The sequence below is a fragment of the Herpailurus yagouaroundi genome, unplaced genomic scaffold (assembly GCF_014898765.1).
Source record: "Herpailurus yagouaroundi ecotype Mexico unplaced genomic scaffold, PumYag 188, whole genome shotgun sequence".
NCBI lineage: Eukaryota > Metazoa > Chordata > Mammalia > Carnivora > Felidae > Herpailurus > Herpailurus yagouaroundi.
In genome coordinates this window covers 12,771,776-12,789,249 of record NW_024412419.1, presented here as the reverse complement: position 1 = coordinate 12,789,249, position 17,474 = coordinate 12,771,776, and the positions used below count along the sequence as shown (strand labels likewise).

General features: G+C 44.1%; 1 protein-coding gene across 4 annotated transcripts in view; it reads left to right on the top strand.

Moving 5' to 3' along the window:
* CYRIA (CYFIP related Rac1 interactor A) overlaps window positions 1-17,474 on the top strand; it is a 108,139-nt gene that overhangs the window by 86,504 nt on the left and 4,161 nt on the right. For all 4 annotated transcript variants that reach the window (XM_040496121.1, XM_040496119.1, XM_040496120.1 and 1 more), the window contains 8 exons: window positions 5,395-5,516; window positions 6,777-6,882; window positions 8,713-8,849; window positions 9,531-9,608; window positions 9,791-9,907; window positions 9,998-10,077; window positions 11,524-11,650; window positions 15,967-16,037. In XM_040496121.1, coding sequence (XP_040352055.1) covers window positions 5,395-5,516; window positions 6,777-6,882; window positions 8,713-8,849; window positions 9,531-9,608; window positions 9,791-9,907; window positions 9,998-10,077; window positions 11,524-11,650; window positions 15,967-16,037 — 838 coding nt within the window. The remainder of the gene's footprint in view (window positions 1-5,394; window positions 5,517-6,776; window positions 6,883-8,712; window positions 8,850-9,530; window positions 9,609-9,790; window positions 9,908-9,997; window positions 10,078-11,523; window positions 11,651-15,966; window positions 16,038-17,474) is intronic.

Below are 17,474 nucleotides of genomic sequence, written 5' to 3'. Positions count from 1 at the left end.
ATGTTCCTCTACAAATAAATATGTCAGCCCAGTTACACACATTTTCCAATGGATCTTTGCAATTTTATGGGGTTTCTGTAAGCAGTTAGCATTCTGCTGTAAATCATTACTGCTTTATATCCCCAAATGTTAATCATAGATAATTAGCTGTGTATCTTCGTTTATCCTGAAGGGGCGAGGGGCAGAGAAGTAAGGACGTGGTGGAAAAGAAGAGCTATGGATTTAATCTACGGTTTTGGCAAATCTTTGTGCTGTACCTTTCTTCACTGTTTATACAACAGCTGGCGAGGTGCAGAGATAGCAATATATCCTATTGATGAAAGGCCAGAGCTTCCTTCAAAGCCAAAGACATCTCCAAATAAATTGTGTCTTCTACTCACATTATCTTCAGTTGATTTGTTTGATTCTCTATCAGATTTTCCATACAGTCCTGAATAGGTTGTTAAGAGAAGGTATGTGTGTTCCCGATGCTTGTGAAGACAGAGTGTGTTGTTGGCTGATTTACAAAGATAAGAACACTTTGATTTGACAGCCTGGTTTGTGCCCTGGGGTATGTTCACCAAAGATGTTCCTTCCTGACAAGCATAGCACTCAGCCACCTTCCTCTCCATCCACACGGTGGAATGTTAGGCATTCTGCTCTCAGTAAACATCACAGTCCTCCATGGCAAAGCCTCCACCTGACCCCGGTGACACCAGAATCCTGGCTGTTAATATCCATAATTACTAGCAAATTGAGCCCGAGGAGGATAAATAGATCCCCTGTAAACAAAATGAATACTGCTTCACTGTCTTCATTGATAGAGGGTATTTTTCCATTAAAAATTCTAGGCACTTGGAATTCAGTGGTTTCTTGACAATGTATTCAAGGTCACAGTGCACATGATACATTTTCATACCTTCCACAATAGCAAGTCCAGAACAGGGGTTTAAATCATTCCCTGGGGAATGGCCTGGATAGGCTTGTTCCAGGGCCCCTCAAAGTATTGGTTTCTGAAATTGCCTGTGTAAATCACAGGGTTTTTTTTTAACAGCTTTATTGTTAGACTAGAGCAGCCCAGCCTGATGTAACTATTCTTCTCAATGGCAATGAAATAACTGACAATGATTAGAATTTTAGAGTGTGATTCTCGGAAGAAACATCACCGAGAGATTCACCGGCTACCACTGACAATAAGGACTCATTTCCATCGATAGTGTTATTGGTGGGCATATGCACGTGTGTGTACCTTTGACAAAAGGTCAATCTTTGTGTTAAAAATAGAAAAAACCCATAATTCAGAGTTCCTGTTCACTCAGCAAGTGCTTTAGGAGGTGGCTGGTAGGTTGAGTATCAGCAGACCTTTTCAATCACCAATTTTGCAAGATGTTGCTCTTTGACATCTGAAGACACCATACATTTTTAAAACATGGGTACCAACTGAATCTGAATATGGAGACCCCAAAGCCTCTTAAAGGGATATTCTGGAAAACAAGTGATAACAGCCTTAAACTTGGGATGGTCAACTTCAGTGCGGTTTTTCACTCAACAAATATCCTAATAGTGTATTAACCACGCTGAAGAGACATTGAGGCTGTAGCTAAATGATGGCTGATTTAAAAACACAAGGGTTAATGAAAGTACGAACAGCCAATTTGATTGTAGGTAGATGGATATAGAGACAGAGATAGAGATAGAGATAGAGGTATATAGAGATATAGATAGAGATAGAGATAGAGATAGAGATAGAGATATATATGTTATATATGGGTATAGATGATATGGGTATAGATATAGATGATACAGATATAGATATAGATAGATATAGATGATATAGGTATAGATAGATAAACAATAACAGTGAGAGAGAGGTAACAGTATAGATGCCATTTGGGAAGAAGAGACAGAGGAGAGGATCCAGAAGTAACAGGATCTTCACTTCTTTTACTGCTTCCCAACACTCACATTCTCTACCGCCTGGTCAACGTCCTCATTTATTTATTGAGTCATGACATGCGCACTGATGTCTCCAATGGGTAGGACATATGGAGGCACCGAGAATAAGAATATAGACTCTGTCTCCAAAGATCGCCAAATACAAAGACAAGCAGAAAAGTCGTCATAAGACATAGTGTGAGTGATAAATCATTCATTCAGTTCTTTGAATCAGCAAATCTTTCTTGAGCAGACATTATGTACCAGGCATCGCACTAGGTCCTGGAGGTTTAATGAAACAAATAAGGCCAGAGTCCCGCAGCCTAATGGATCAGATTCTTGTTCATTAGTCCTGGCTGTCTAATCACTTAGCCGGGGGATCAAAGTAGAACGAATCATGAACTTCCATAGGTATATGAGCCGAGGCCGAATGTCACTTAGGGTTACACCGTCCTCTTTCTATTTGAAAAAGCAAAATACACAGATTAGAGCTTCTCCCAGTCTGTACTCTCCACCCTGGAAGTTGACCCCACGTGTGGTTTGAGTCCCCAGAAGGTAGGGACCATGCTGCCAGCATCAAGGGCCTCATTGTTAGCTGAAAGAGGGGACTTCGGTTCCATGACAGGGGAAGGAGAAAAAAAAGAGGGCATCCACTAAGACCAACAAATTATGGAAGAAAATGAGCCGGCACATTTCTAAGTCAGGATGAAGAAGGGCTGATGGATTGGATTTCTCCCATCCCACCCCACCCCTGCTAAATGGGGCCATATGAGAAACGTTTTTCATGAAGACACCAGGACATCTGCCAAAAGAAACATCTCCCCAGAGAGAGAGGCTGTGACCGGGGGTCCTGTTTCATAGGTCACTGCGGTGCCGGGAGAGGGTTACTGCATGATGGAACCTGCTTCACTGAAGCCCCAAATCTGCCGCCTCTGAGAGAGAGGTGACACCACCCCAAGTTGTTCGTCCAGCTCTTTATGGTCACATCAAGGTCAGTGTTGAGTTGGATCAGCAAGATTCCCTTCACTTGGGAGTGAGAGTGAAGCTTGCCCGTCTGCAGCCAGGACCCCTTTGGGGCTGCGCTATTAGAAATAGTCTTTTTGAAGCGCCTAAGAAAGGCTTCTGTTTTCAAAAACTGACTGAAAATTTTCTCCTTTTGTGTTAATCACCAGAAGAATGGGTTTTTGTGTTTGTCCGGCTGTCTTCTTCCAGCCACTTCCCTTTAATTCGGTTTTGTCTAAAACTTAGCAAGGGGTGATTTGCTGAGATGGAGTCACCGTGACAGCCAAGTTCAGAAGGCTTCCTTTTCTGGTCTCCAAGCGCCTTCTTTACACACTGCTTTCTAATTACATTCAAAGAGACTCACCCCTCAGAATCTTGGTCACAGCCTATTTTTCTTTTCTTCCTCTTCAAATATCTCTCTCTCTTTCTAGGAAATTGCCTTTTTTGGCTGATGATTTTTCAGTTTATTCATCCAAAGGAGGAGAGGGTTGGAGGGAATGAGCTTTTGTTTTTTCCTTGTTTTCTGGGACCTCTGTGCTGCATTTTTGTCGCATGGCTCTCTCCCTTGACTTTCTTCTTACTCAGATATTGGCCTGCAATTCTGTTCACTGAAATGCTGTCTTCAGTGACAGGCGTCCTAGCTCATGAGGTTTTAATGGTTTCTCTTTAGGACATCCTTTGAGAAAAGTTTGGGGAAGCAGGAAAGGATAGCCTACAAAGTGATTAATAACGTGCATATCATCGCACCAAAGAATTTTATGGAAACAGTGGAAGGGCAGAAAAGGATAAAGGAATAGCACGTTTCCTCTTGCCCCTCTGCCTCCCAGGCTAGGCTCTGTACCATAACCTGCCAGATCTCTGTCATGTTCTTCAGGTCGCACTCCCCTCGGCCTTCCAGCCAGCCAGCTCGAGCCCATCTTTTATACTGAGTGATTGTCTCTCCTCCCACACCACACTTGTCTTTTCCTTCTCTGAATCCTGGTGCACGTGCACTTCAGTCCTTACCCCTTCTCTCCTTGAAATCCATCTCCTTCCTAAAAGGCAGAGTTTGCAAAATATCCGAATAGTCTATAGGGACCTGGGATTTTTCTTTCTAAAGAGAACTCTCATACTCTGATGAGTTTCACCCTTCATTTCCCAGGTAACTCTACCAATCTCTTAGGTCTTAGCAAGACATGGTAAGGAAACTGATCTAAAAATGGGCATCTATTCTCAAAGCTCTGGCCTCAGATTAGTGTAGGTCCAGCAGGTGGCGGCTGAGGCAGAAGCAGCCGCATCTGGCCCAACCCTTACTCTGATACTCAGCCCTCCTGTAAGCCCCGTCGGCATGGTCAGCACCTTACCTCAATGTCACCTAGCTCAGGAATTCTGTCTCTTATACTCCCAGAGTCACACCTGTGAATTATTACCTTTCTCAGGATCAGCCCTTGGTGCTCCCACCGAGACTTGTCAAAACTGGGATTTGATCTGGGGAATGTTATAACAAACATAACTCTAACTTACCCTTTCATGAGTGGGGTCTCCTGAGAGAATTCACTACCTTAGGACTGGGATTTTTGAAAACAAATTTTTAAGAGGTGACATCTATCCCCCTTCGACAAGCAATGCCTTTGTTTGGGATGGAGGCTCCTTTCCTCACTAGCCCAGGCAAGCAACCTATTTTATAGGTATTGTGAGATTTACCACCAAAATGCACCCACCAACCCCCGCAAAATACTCAAAGGGACAAGAACATGTATTACCTACAGGAATGTAATCAAGTGGGAATTTAGAGCTAAGGGAAATGCTTCTGTGGTTATCAGAATATGCTCTTCATTTATGTAAGCCTGAATGTGTCACTTATTCTTGTGAGTAGCATTTACAGTCAAGACCAAAGATGAACAGTACAGGTGTCTTTAAAAAAAAAAAAGCTCCTGTACTTCTTGAGTTCATGTTCAATGGGAAGTCTCAATGCTTTCTCCGTGTCATTGTGTTCCAGAAAGATACATCTCCGTCATGGCTCTGAAGGATTATCTAATATTTTAAGCTTATTTTTTATGTGGAAATGTAAGGGGGACTGCTTTTCCCGTCTGTACTCAGATTCACAGGCTTTTAGTCAGAACAGAAATATTCAGTAGCTTCTCCTATTAAATGTGGAGCCCAAAAAACAAGATTTATTTCTTCTGTCATCCAGTTAACTGCTTGGCACATGATAATCGGTGTGCAAAAAGCATGTTCTACACAAACACATACAGTACCCGCAGTGATTCCAACATGCTTGGTTTGACGTGCGCAGAGAGACCGATGACTGTTTCGAACTAAGTAACATACAGAAATCGTGTTAGTTTCCTTTCCTAGCAGCTTATTATGTCAACGAGTAAAGACCAAACCTGTAGGAATCAAATAGGACTGTCTATCAGGTAGACTGAATGCTAATCTTCTTCCCAAGCTGTCTGTAAACACAAGCCCTCTGTGTCTTTTGGTTTCCCTTCTGCTCAGATGCCCAGCCCACGGAAGGAGAGAGGGAAATATGGAACCAGATCAGCGCCGTCCTCCAGGATTCTGAGAGCATCCTCGCAGACCTGCAAGCTTACAAGGGCGCGGGGCCAGAGATCCGAGATGTATGCCAATGATAACACTGAGCTGACAGCACCCTCGGAGGAGAAGGGAAACCCACACACGCACACACACCCAGCAAGATTAAGTAATAGCCCTAGTATTTCCTAGTGTACTAGGAAGAACAAGGAGGGTAATGTGTTTTTTAAAAAAGTATGAATGGCCCCTTTTATTCTAGTACATTAATCTGAACACACGGTGCGGTAGACCGTGTAAAATATTAGCCATTCTTTTCTCCATCATACATTTGTTATCACAGGACTGACGTTTAAACAACGATAGATCGGTATATTACTTCATTTAAGGGAAACGTCCATACAAAGCCTATGGACAACAGTTGAAGCATAAGTCATGAGGTCTGGGTTTGCACAGACTTCCAGCATTTTGTAAGAGTTTTGGCAGGTTCCACAGTATCAGAAACAACCGCCATGAGCTGCCTTGCTTTAAGTAGCCTGTAGGTCTATCATCTTGCAATGACTTGAGATTAAAAAAAATAAATAAATACCTGAAAAACAACAACCAAAACAAAATTGCCAACATGGCTTTTAAGGCTGCATAATGCCTTAAAGGCAAGAAACTTGATACTCCTTTTATGTGAAATAATTAGCTTTGTGGCAGCATGAACACATACACAAATGTGCACACATGCTCACTTAACACACACATTTACAGCCACTGCTGCCATCCTTCTGGAAAAAACACCACTAACGCTCTAGTCCTTAAGCTGCTGCAACCCAGACAAAACAGCATTTCTAAGAAAGTGACAGCTTCTCAAAGGTGGTTATTCTACGTCGTGGTCCCCATTAATTTAGGTAATTTAGGTAACATCACAGAACGGAAGGAACGTAATATGTATCGTAGAGAAAGAAAGACATCTTCAGGACCTGCACTTCCTAATAAGCACTGGCTTGACTTTAGTAGAATCAAAATGTGATGGAGGAAGGCTGAATTGCTTCCAGTCAGATTTGCATGGTTTTTTTTTTTTTTTTTTTTTTTTTTTTTTTTGCATTTAAAGTAAGAGAAAGTAAGATGATATAGGATCTGATTGTAGGGTCGTTTGCATTATGGTCAAGTGCTAAAATCTCATTCTAACTGAGCATCTTGGAGGACAGTCCCGTGAACCGATGTCAATTTAAGAGCACACTAGCAAAATAGATCAGGACTTGTGTTTTTCTTCAACTACCATACTTTCTCAGTCTTGAGGCATTTTGATGTGGAGGCTATTGCTTCTTTTTTAAACAGACAATTCTGTCGCGTTTTTGTAGGCGATTCAAAATCCCAACGACATCCAGCTTCAAGAAAAAGCTTGGAATGCAGTGTGTCCTCTGGTTGTGAGGCTAAAGAGATTTTATGAATTTTCCATAAGGCTAGGTAAGTATGTACGTGTAGTTTTTATCCTGTGTGTGACGGAGCTATGTTATGTTACAGAGTTTGAGAAAGAAGCAGGAAGAGCTAGCTCAGTGACCTGAGAGATGTCCCACATCCATCTGCAATGTCTTAGGAGAGGCCACTCATGGACAACAACACGTGTGGTTTTCATTCCCTTAAATTCATCTCAGCGTTCCTTCCTCTGAGGTTCTCGGCACATTGGGGGTGTCTCTGCTCCTGGGTGTCCCTCTAGTCTTGTTCTCAGCTAAGTCTCACTCGTAACAGTTTTGTTGTGGTCTGACCACATTTCTAAATGACAGGGGAGTTGAAACAAACAGATCACCGGCTAATCCAAAAAAGAACTTGATTGGTTAGAGTCATGTGATAAATTTAATATAGTAAAACACAGGAAAAACAAACAACATTCCGCTCTTTAGCCTTAAAAGCAACCTGTACAGGTTCAGAATGGCTTTGCAGAAGCAAGAGTAAAGTCAAGTCTGGTTGACAGGAAGCTTGATGTGTCCACCTATGTGATATAACCACTCCCCCCAGGATACAGCTCTCTGAGGTTCCATCAGTTAATGTAATATATCTAGAAAGAAGAAAGGGGTAGTCATGTTCTACTTTACTTTTTCTGTAAGTGAATGCCATATTTTAAGAGTTAAACAGAGAAATAAAAAAATTGGGGGAGAATAATAGCCATGGTGTCGAGAGAACTTGAAGCTAAGACCCAAAGGAAGTGGTTGAATGAGCTAAAACAGTTTTGTAAGAACAGAGAGCCTCTGAAGACTCTCAGATAGCTTCTTCTGTTTCCTTTTTCTGTTTCTTCAAAGTGTGTATCTAGACCCCATGAACTGAAATCTTAATGAGCCAGATTTTTAACAGAAGGAAAAAGATACCACCAAGGTAGAACCGGCTGACTCAGAAGGCCAGGCATTCCCATAAACGGAAACGGCACGAGATGTCCTTGTAAAGATGCTGTAAAAGACCATTAAAAACCGTAGATCAGGTGCCCGCAAACTTTACTGTAAAGAGCGGATGGTAAATCTTTTAGGCTCCTGGGCCCGCCTATCTTTGTTGCACCTGCTCAACTCTGCCATTGTAGGACATTAGTAGCCATGGTCCACACATTAAGGAACAGAAACAAAGTGTGACTGTGTTTTAATAAAACTTTATTTGCAAAAGTTGACAGTGGGCCAGATTTGGCCTGTGTGCCACAGTTTGGTTCCAACCCTTGCTGTCAAGGATTGGTTAAACGACTTGGCATTGTTAGATATACGTTGAAGGAAAAACTGGAGGGAATGTTTGGAAATGGACAAGAGGATTTAGTGAGACTGTTTTGGGGACAATAATGGAGGTCGGTATCACAATGGGTTTGCAGGAAGGCTCCCCTGGATCAGGTTGGAGTATAGGGGCAGAGACGAGCTGGAAAGGGACCCAAAGTCTTTCCCTGCAGTACAGGTTATCTAGCCATGTTTTCTGGGCCACCTCATCTCCTCCCCTGTCATGAAAGGCTCTCTCCTACACATGATCCAAAAACACATAGCTGTGGTTTCTGAACAGTGGCAGGAGTTAGCACTGTGCACACTAGAGAGTTCAGCTTTGAGAGACTCGGATGAATCTGCGTGGCCCTGGGGGTCGCAGGGGAGGCAGTCTGCTCAGGCATGATGGGCTCCCTCTTCTTATCCACACACATCACCCTGCACACAGTTATGGCAAAAGGCATGGAGAAGAAAGGTTATCTCTGAGAATGTCTGCAGGACCTAAGAACTATGCTTTTTGAAGAATCTCCGTGGGCCACCTCAAATGTGTATTACTCACTTTGACTTTCAGAAAAAGCTCTTCAGAGTTTATTAGAATCTCTGACCTGTCCGCCCTACACACCGACCCAACACCTGGAGAGGGAGCAGGCCCTGGCGAAGGAGTTTGCGGAAATTCTTCATTTTACCCTTCGATTTGATGAGCTCAAGGTTAGACCGCACACGCTCAGACAATTTAACAAACTTGTCCTGAGTACCTACCGTGTACAGGCACTCTGCTAATGCCGTGGGGTGGGGAATCAGTGAGTAAGAGGTGTCTCCTTCCCTACAGAGACATGTAAGCTGAGAATTTGCCTTCTTTACAGTAAAAGTGATGTAGGTCGGTGGTTTGTAAACAGAAATTCAAAATCTGCCAAATTCAATAAGAAGAATCCTTTTCAAGTGGAGAAGGACTCCATCTTGATGGAGAACAAGGATTCTTTCCCTGAAATCTAGCTTGTAGCCATACGATAAAATAATAAGGCTCTGAGGATTTTAAAAAATTGTCTTAAATGTATAGTTTTTTGTGAGAGACAGTGTGTGAGCAGGGGAGGGACAGAGAGGAGACACAGAATCCGAAGCAGGCTCCAGGCTCCGAGCTGTCAGCACAGAGCCTGATGCGGGGCTCAAACCCACGAGCTAGGAGATCGTGACCTGAGCTGAAGTTGGTCGCCCAACTGACTGAGCCACCCGGGCACCCCTCTGAGTATTTATTTTTAACCAGAAGTTGCTTTGACTGTTACAACCAAGAGACGTCCTATTATGTTTATATAGTCTGGTGTCTGGGCTCCTAATGCGCATCCCCCATCTGATGTGGAGAGATGACCTTCTTTCCTCTCTTCTGAATTTCAGATGAGGAACCCGGCCATTCAGAATGACTTCAGCTACTACAGAAGGACGATAAGTCGCAACCGCATCAACAACATGCATGTGAGCCCCTGGGTCCCCCGGTCTGTGTGTGCCCATTCCCCATGTCTTCCTCTGATTTCTGCTTCAGGCAGGGCACAGGGAGAAGCCAGCCCTCTTCTGTGATTCCCTTTCCAGCAGACATCGTGTCGGGATTTTTGACCATCTGTTTATCAATTGCATATTCTCTTCTTAACTTTCATCAGCTAGACATTGAGAATGAAGTCAATAATGAGATGGCCAATCGAATGTCCCTCTTCTACGCAGAAGCCACGCCAATGCTGAAAACCCTCAGCAACGCCACCATGCACTTTGTCTCTGAAGTGAGTGAACCTACGCACCGAGGTCCTTTTTTCTGAATTACACGTAAAAGCTGCTAGCAGGACTAACCTCCTTCTGTGTCTCCCTCTTAGAACAAAACCCTGCCAATAGAGAACACCACAGACTGCCTCAGTACGATGACAAGTGTTTGTAAAGTCATGCTGGAAACACCGTAAGTTCCATCGGTGGTGGATTCATGGTCAGGGTTCACCTAGAGAGGGCCTGTTAATATGTTGACGATTATGATGGTGACGACGATGGTGACATTTGGGTCAACACGTTAACGTGGACATGTATATGATCTGAATCCATTTCACAAAGAACGCTGGCTGCTAAGTGTAAGTCTCCCCAATTTGTAGTTGAAGAAGCTGAGGTCCAAATTGGTTCACTGACTTCCCAAAGGCTGCATAGCTTGTTAGATGGCAGAACTGTGACTCAGATCAAAGATGCTGTGGCAGATGTGGAAGGGCCACGTGGAGGGTTGGCCTAAATGACTGGGTATTATTATGAGTATGTGGGAGAAAAGATTTGACAGAAGATTTAGAACAAAGGGTAGAGGTGGTAGGACCGCGGCAAGGGTGATAATGGAGATTTCTCTCCATCTGTCCTTCTCATTCTGTCCCTTCCCTTCCCTCTCTGTCTCTGTCTGTCTCTCTTAGTTTCTTTGTGCTTAAACTAGTTGCTAGATTTTCGAAATGGCTGAGGTCGTTAATGGTGAGGCAGCACAGTAATGAGGAGATACACACCCACAAGTCAGGGCTCCAGCTCTCTCTTTAGCTACTTCTGTGTGCCGGCAGACAAGCGAAATGGCTTGTGTGGGCCTCGGTTTCCTCCTCTGATGAAGTTCCCATAATGTCATCTGTGCTGTAGAGGGCTTGGGAGGGCCAAAGACATCAAAAGCACCTTATAAAATGTGATCCTCTGTTCAGATGTAAGATGGTGTTAATTTCAAATATTTCACTTATACCAAAGTTAAGACTTGTTCCAAGACAGAAATAGTAATCATCTTCATTGTGGGCCTAATTCATAATGAGAGAGATGTTAAGAAAGCCTCTAAAATTATCTTGAATTATCTGAATCATCAGGGACCCTGTCAAGGTAAGTGAACAAAATTCACACTCCACAAGTACTCCCGGCCCAGTGAATGGTACATAATTTCTTTTACGCATCTTTGCCAATCCAATTCAATCTGCAGCCTGTGTCTTAACAAAGGAAGTTACTCTGACTGGAGACATGATCGCTGCTCTGTAGCAATGAGCCTGATTCTTTCTCTCCATAATGAAGCCATTATTCTCTATAATCTTGGACAGCCAGAGGGACCTGCTATAAAATATTCAAGATTGATGGGTGGGGGGAGTGATGTACGTGATGAGCTGGCCCGCTGAAGGGCAGAAGAGGAGAGAATTTACTGCCCTCTAATTTACCTTATTTTCACACTGAATTGCTGATTGGATAGATTCAAGGAGAATGATCATCATGGGTTTCTTTAAGAGCGTATTAACCTGGTTGTTGCAGGTATGGGATTGCTCTCAAGAGATGATTGGAGGAGTCTAAAGTAGCCAGAAATGAACGTGCTCTGGCAAGAAGAAACACAGCTGCCATTTCTTCTCTCTTCCAGGGAGTACAGGAGTAGGTTTACAAGCGAAGAAACGCTGATGTTCTGCATGAGGGTGATGGTGGGAGTAATCATCCTCTATGACCACGTCCATCCCGTGGGAGCTTTCTGCAAGACATCCAAGATCGATGTAAGAATAGTTATGAACTCTGCTTTCTAAATAAGAGCTCGTGAGTGTTGCACAACAGACCTTGCTTCTCTCTCTCTCTCTCCGTTCCCCGTTGAGAGGGATCTCTCCCAAGGGGCAAACCCCCTCGTGGCAGCCGTCCTCATAGCAAGAAGCCCAATCTTTTTCATGTGCTTACAGCCAGACATCCGATCAAAAAGCACAGCAGAAGCACAGAGACACTAATCCCCTCAGCCGGTAGAGGAGCTGAGCAGATGAATAGTCACTTAGCTGCAAACTTCCCCTTCAACGTATCCGATGTGCCATATGAATATATTTTTATATGTTATAGGCATCTTAAAGTTCGCGGCATTGGGAGATCCTGGATTGCAAGACATGGCAAGATATGGTCACATTTCAAACAGTATTCCAACTTCCTGTCCTGCCGCCCCCAACTGGTGGCTTCACCCAAATGCCATGCCTTTTCTTGTCATCGGGATATACTTGAGCCCTTTGCCCTGCCCAGAATGCCGTCCCTTCTTTCTGATGTGGGGATTCTTTTAAGACACTCCACGAATGTCACCTCATCCAGGAGCACATCTCTTGTGCCCTGCATGCTCAGAACCTCCCTTCTCCTCTGGCCCCAGAGCACTTAGCATTCTGGATTTTCTGTCTGCAGCATCAACCCAATAGTGTATCTCATGTGTTAATGTAAAGCCTTTCGGGGGCACCTGGGAGGCTCAGTCGGTTAAGCATCCAACTCTTGATTTCAGCTCAGGTCACGATCACATGTTCGTGAGTTTGAGCTCCACATCGAGCTCTGTGCTGACAGCACAGAGTCTGCTTGGGATTCTCTCTCCCTCTCTCTCTCTCTCTCTCTCTTTCTCTCTCTCTTTACTTCCCTCCCCCACCAAATAAATAAACCAAAAAAATACATATAAAGCCTTTTAAGGGCAGAATGGGACCTCTTGGTATTAACTTATTCTGATAATGCTAAGTTTGGGCAGCACACTCTGTTTCTACTCAACTGCACAGAGCAGCATCTCTGATGCTTTAGTGCTGTGCCGACAGAAAGTCCTCATGCCCAGAGGGACCACGAGTCAGAAGGATGTAAGGAAATTTATCAGTTAGAAATGCAACTTGGGTTACTCATTTTGCAGTTCTCGCCTCCTAGCACAGCTAGTCATGGGTCTTCATAGAGTATTATTTTTAGGGCAGTGATTTGTGTTTGCCAAGAAAAAAAGTGTTTAGTATAAAAAATTAGGAAAATCTAGGAAATCAAAATACAGAATGTTAAATGTATCTGTAGTAACCTTACCACAGACAGATGACCATTGTCGATATGGCAACATATCTTCGTCCCTTCTTTTTATATGGATGTTTGTGTAGATGCATGTGTGTACCTAACAAATTAGCACCCTGCTATAAATGCTCTTTTAAAACATTTATTTGCATAACAGTATAGCATGGATTTTTTTTCATACCAATAAATATTTTTACTGTATTCTTTGTGAGGCTTTAACATTTTTTATACTATGGACTAAGTATAAATAACTCTTAATAACTCCATGAATATCATTTGAATGTGGATGGAGTTTATTACGTGGTAACTCACGGGACATTCTCATTTACCAGTGCCATTTGGTAACTTGTCACAGAGTCAAAAAATAAAAATATACTAGGTACAATTATGTCTTGTAACCCTAACCTTTAAATAGCTTGTCCTTGCTTGTCATTTACTGAGTCTGGTGAGGTCGTAAATATGATATAATGTTAAATCTAACCACACATAGTCTTCATGAAATGTATTTGTTCTTCGATCTCACTAAGAAAGCTTTGTTCCTACTGAAGTCTGCATGTTTCTCCGAGAAAGTTTCAGATTTACCTAACGCAACATGTGTTCAACATGGGCCATTTTCTTTGATGACATAAAGGAGCTCCTTCAGATGCCAGTCTGCTGCTAAGCCAGCAGCTACCTGCACTGGGTTTATAAATCCTTAGGATATCATCAACTGTGAAAAGACAAGCATTTATTTGTGAAACCCTGAGATGCATATTGTTATATGCACTCACGAAGAAAATGCCCTGGAAACCCAGACGAGGGAGAAGCCGATTCCGCTTAGAGGAGAGACAGAAGGTGATGTTTGAGGTGGATCTTGGGAAAGGGGTAGAATTTTCCCAAGTAGAAAGAGGGAAGGAAGAGTACTTCTGGAGGCATGAATCATCAGAGAAAAGTTTCCGAGGCCCAGAGGGGTTGGGTCATTGAGAGAACAGATGCTATCCTTGGGTTCCAGGAAGCCAGGCTGAAGTGAGGTGGTGTTTTCTGCTGATTTCCTTAGACTTCTGTAATAATCTGATAAGGAATCACTCCTTAACCCCAGTCTCCAGCCCAAAGCTCACCAAGAATTCCAGACCCGACCTCCTCTGGACACATGAAGCATGGCCGGCACCAAATCAAAGACAATCCTTTCCCTTACAAACCTGCTTTTCTCCTGGGTTCCTGCCTCAGGTGTTTCATCATCTTCTGACCCGACATCTAAGCTGGAAACCAGGAATTGACCCTTGGAGCCTGGAATTATTTTCCTTCCTCTTCTTTGCCCCCATATCTTATCAGTCACCGGGTCCCGTGGACTGGACGGACCTCGGATCCATACTCCTGCCTCCCCATGATTCTCCATGTCACTGCTGCTCTCACGTTCGATAGCCTCAGGGGCCCTCACTGACCCTTCCATCCTTAGACTTGCATCCTTCTGATCCCTTCCTATATTGATGACATTGCTAGATTGTTTAACACCTGCCAGGGGTGTTTTCTACCGGCAAAGGCCTGCCAACTCCTTAACATGCTATTAAACTCTCACTGGATCTGGGCCCGACTACATCCCTGGCTGGGTCGTATTCACACCCAAGGCTTTATAATCAGGCTGAGACAGAACTAGAAATTCCCAAAGAGCAGCTACTGCTCTTCTCCCCTTTTCAAGTCATCATTGCTCTTCAGGCATGTTTTACAAGAACACTTTTCACACTGCTGATGAGCTATTCCTCTCCCTTCTTCCACTAGACCATGAAGTCCACTGGGAGAGGGACCAAATCTGTGCATCCCTGAGCTTGATTCCATCCTTGCAAGTGACACATACCTGGCATGTTTGTAGCCTACCCCCACCCTGCACCCGTGACAGACATCTCTGATTGCCCATGGCATTTCTTTCCTGATGAGCCTAGATGTGACTCCCAAATGATTCTCAACCCTGTGCTTCTGGCTACGTCCATCAAGCTATCAGGGTCCATTAGGCTGTAAGGTAAAGCTTCCTACATACCAGAAGCATACCCACAGAAAATATAAGAAACCATTATAAAAGAGCTCCTTAGTCTCCCCAAATTTAATACAGAGTGTGAACATCTGAGTTGAAGATGAGTGATTGTATTTTGTGCAGGGAGATACTTCCTTTGTCAAAAAAAATTTTAGGCTATGCATAATGGAATGTGATCTCTATATATGTATCTTTCTTATACTTCCCAAATTATGAATAAATTATATTCCAAGGGCACACAAAAAGACCAAAAACTTGTGTAGGTCCACGCAGGTACTAAATAACGCAAGAATGGAGGAACCCCAAGGAGCCTGCCTCCAAGCACGCACATTCTTAACCTGTGGCCTTCACCAGTCCTCCCCTGATCTAGTGAGGGAGACAGATTGATCTGGGTGCTTCAGTCTCCAAGGCTCCCTGATAAATGCCAGCCTACTATTAGGAACACAAAGAGGTGGTGGTTACTTCTACCTGGTGAAGGTCATGAGGTGAGATGAGGCCTCCTGGTGTTGGTCTTTAGCTGTGTCCTTTCAAAAAAAGAGAAAAAGAAAGCAAAGAAAAAAAATTAAGTGTTTGCCAGTCCATCAGCTAAAGGAGGAAAAGCACCCTGGAAAGTGGGATGGCAGAAAAATCATCAGGTTTGTCCTTCAGGCAGTCAGTCTGCACCGAGCAACCACTGAGAGGAATGCCCTGCATGTGGCTCTGGAGTGCGAGCCAGGATCACGGCCTCGATGCCAGGATCACGGCCTCAATGCCAAGATCACAGCCTCAATGCCAGGGTCACAGCCTCAATGCCACACACGTGAAACATTCAATGGCAGTAGAGTGTGAGAAGTGATACACAACTTCTAGAAGTGCCCAGAAGCGACCTCTCGCTAACGTGAGGGACTAGGAAGGTCTGCTGGTCGTTTCTGTGTGTGATTTCTCCAGGCAGAAGTAATGTGATCTGATCATGCACACATGGTTGTTTGAACAGATACTATCATGGACGCAATTGCTGTAGTATTAACAAAATGCGGTGCTTTCTCCTCCTAGATGAAAGGCTGCATAAAGGTTTTGAAGGAACAGGCCCCGGACAGTGTGGAGGGGCTGCTGAATGCCCTCAGGTGAGCCTCAACCCTGCGCCCCTTCCGAGAGACTGCGAATCTAGATGCTGTTAGGGACCCGGCACTGGAGCACCAGGCAGAACCTCGTGCATGTCTTCACACGTTTAATCTTTCCAACAACCAGCTGAAGTCAGCATCGTTTTTATCATAGCCTTTCTACAGAGGGAAGAAACTGAGATGTAGGGAAATCAGATAACTTGCCAAAAGTCACCCGGTCGAGCACCAAGCTAGAACCTAACCCTGGGTCTGTGTGACCCCACGGGTCATGGGCCTAACTGTGGGCCGCCGCGCTGCTTTATGGTAAGTGGGGACTCACCGGAAGAAGTTTCCCAAGTCTCACTCTCCCCTTCACCTGGCTGCACATGAGAACTGTGGTGGGCTTTTGCAACACTGAGGCGGAGTTTCCAACCCAGACCGAATGAATTCGAGTCTTCGGGGTGGGGACTCGGGCATCCACTCTGTGTTTGTTCTAAAAGCTCCCTAGAAGTCTTGCATACACAGCTGTGAATGAAAACCCTGCTCTACCCTATCTTAATGCCCAGTTTTTGGCAGCGGTGGCCCCTTTCAGCTTCTCCCTGCCAACCACTAATGCCCAAGCAGTCTCTCTCCCAAGGATACGTGTGCTTAATACACTCTAGAGAAGGGATGCTTATTTTTTAGCTATGACACATCTACAGGAATCTGTGGAATCACACTACTGTGTAAATCATTCCTGTGCCGGATTGCAATCTGGAAGGTTTATGGTCCTTGCTGCCTTATTCATCTTTGATTTTCCCGAGTTCCACTCAGTGTTGTGCATGCAGTAAATGTTCAATAAGTATAAGTGGAATGGATCAATAATCTTCTACCTACATACAACACTTACATCTTATTCTCTGCTCCCGAGCACGTTCATCATCACAACTCAGAGGGAAGGTGATCTATTATCCCCATTTAATAAATGAAGAAACAGCCACACGTGAAATGAATGAAACTGAGGTTGACGCTATTTTGTGGAGTTGCTAGGTCATCATTCTTCAGAGCAGATGCAACATTAACATGGGAGCCTTCCAGATTCTGTGCGTGAACCAAGCGTTTCTCCACTGGTGCCCACTTCACAGCAGGAGGGCTTCCCATACACAGTGAGAATCTCACGTCTGATTTTTAAAAAAATTTTTTTGATGTTTATATTTATTTTTGAGACACAGAGAGACAGAGCATGAGTGGGGGAGGGGCGGAGAGAGAGGGAGACACAGAATGAGAAGCAGGCTCCAGGCTCTGAGCCGTCAGCACAGAGCCCGACGTGGAGCTCAAATCCACGAACCGCGAGATCATGACCCGAGCCGAAGTCAGACACTCGACCGTCTGAGCCACCCAGGCGCCTCTGATGTTTTCTTACTTTTTTTTTTTTTTTTAGCTTTCCACCTTCATTGAATCAAGCAAGGTTTTGTGAAAAGC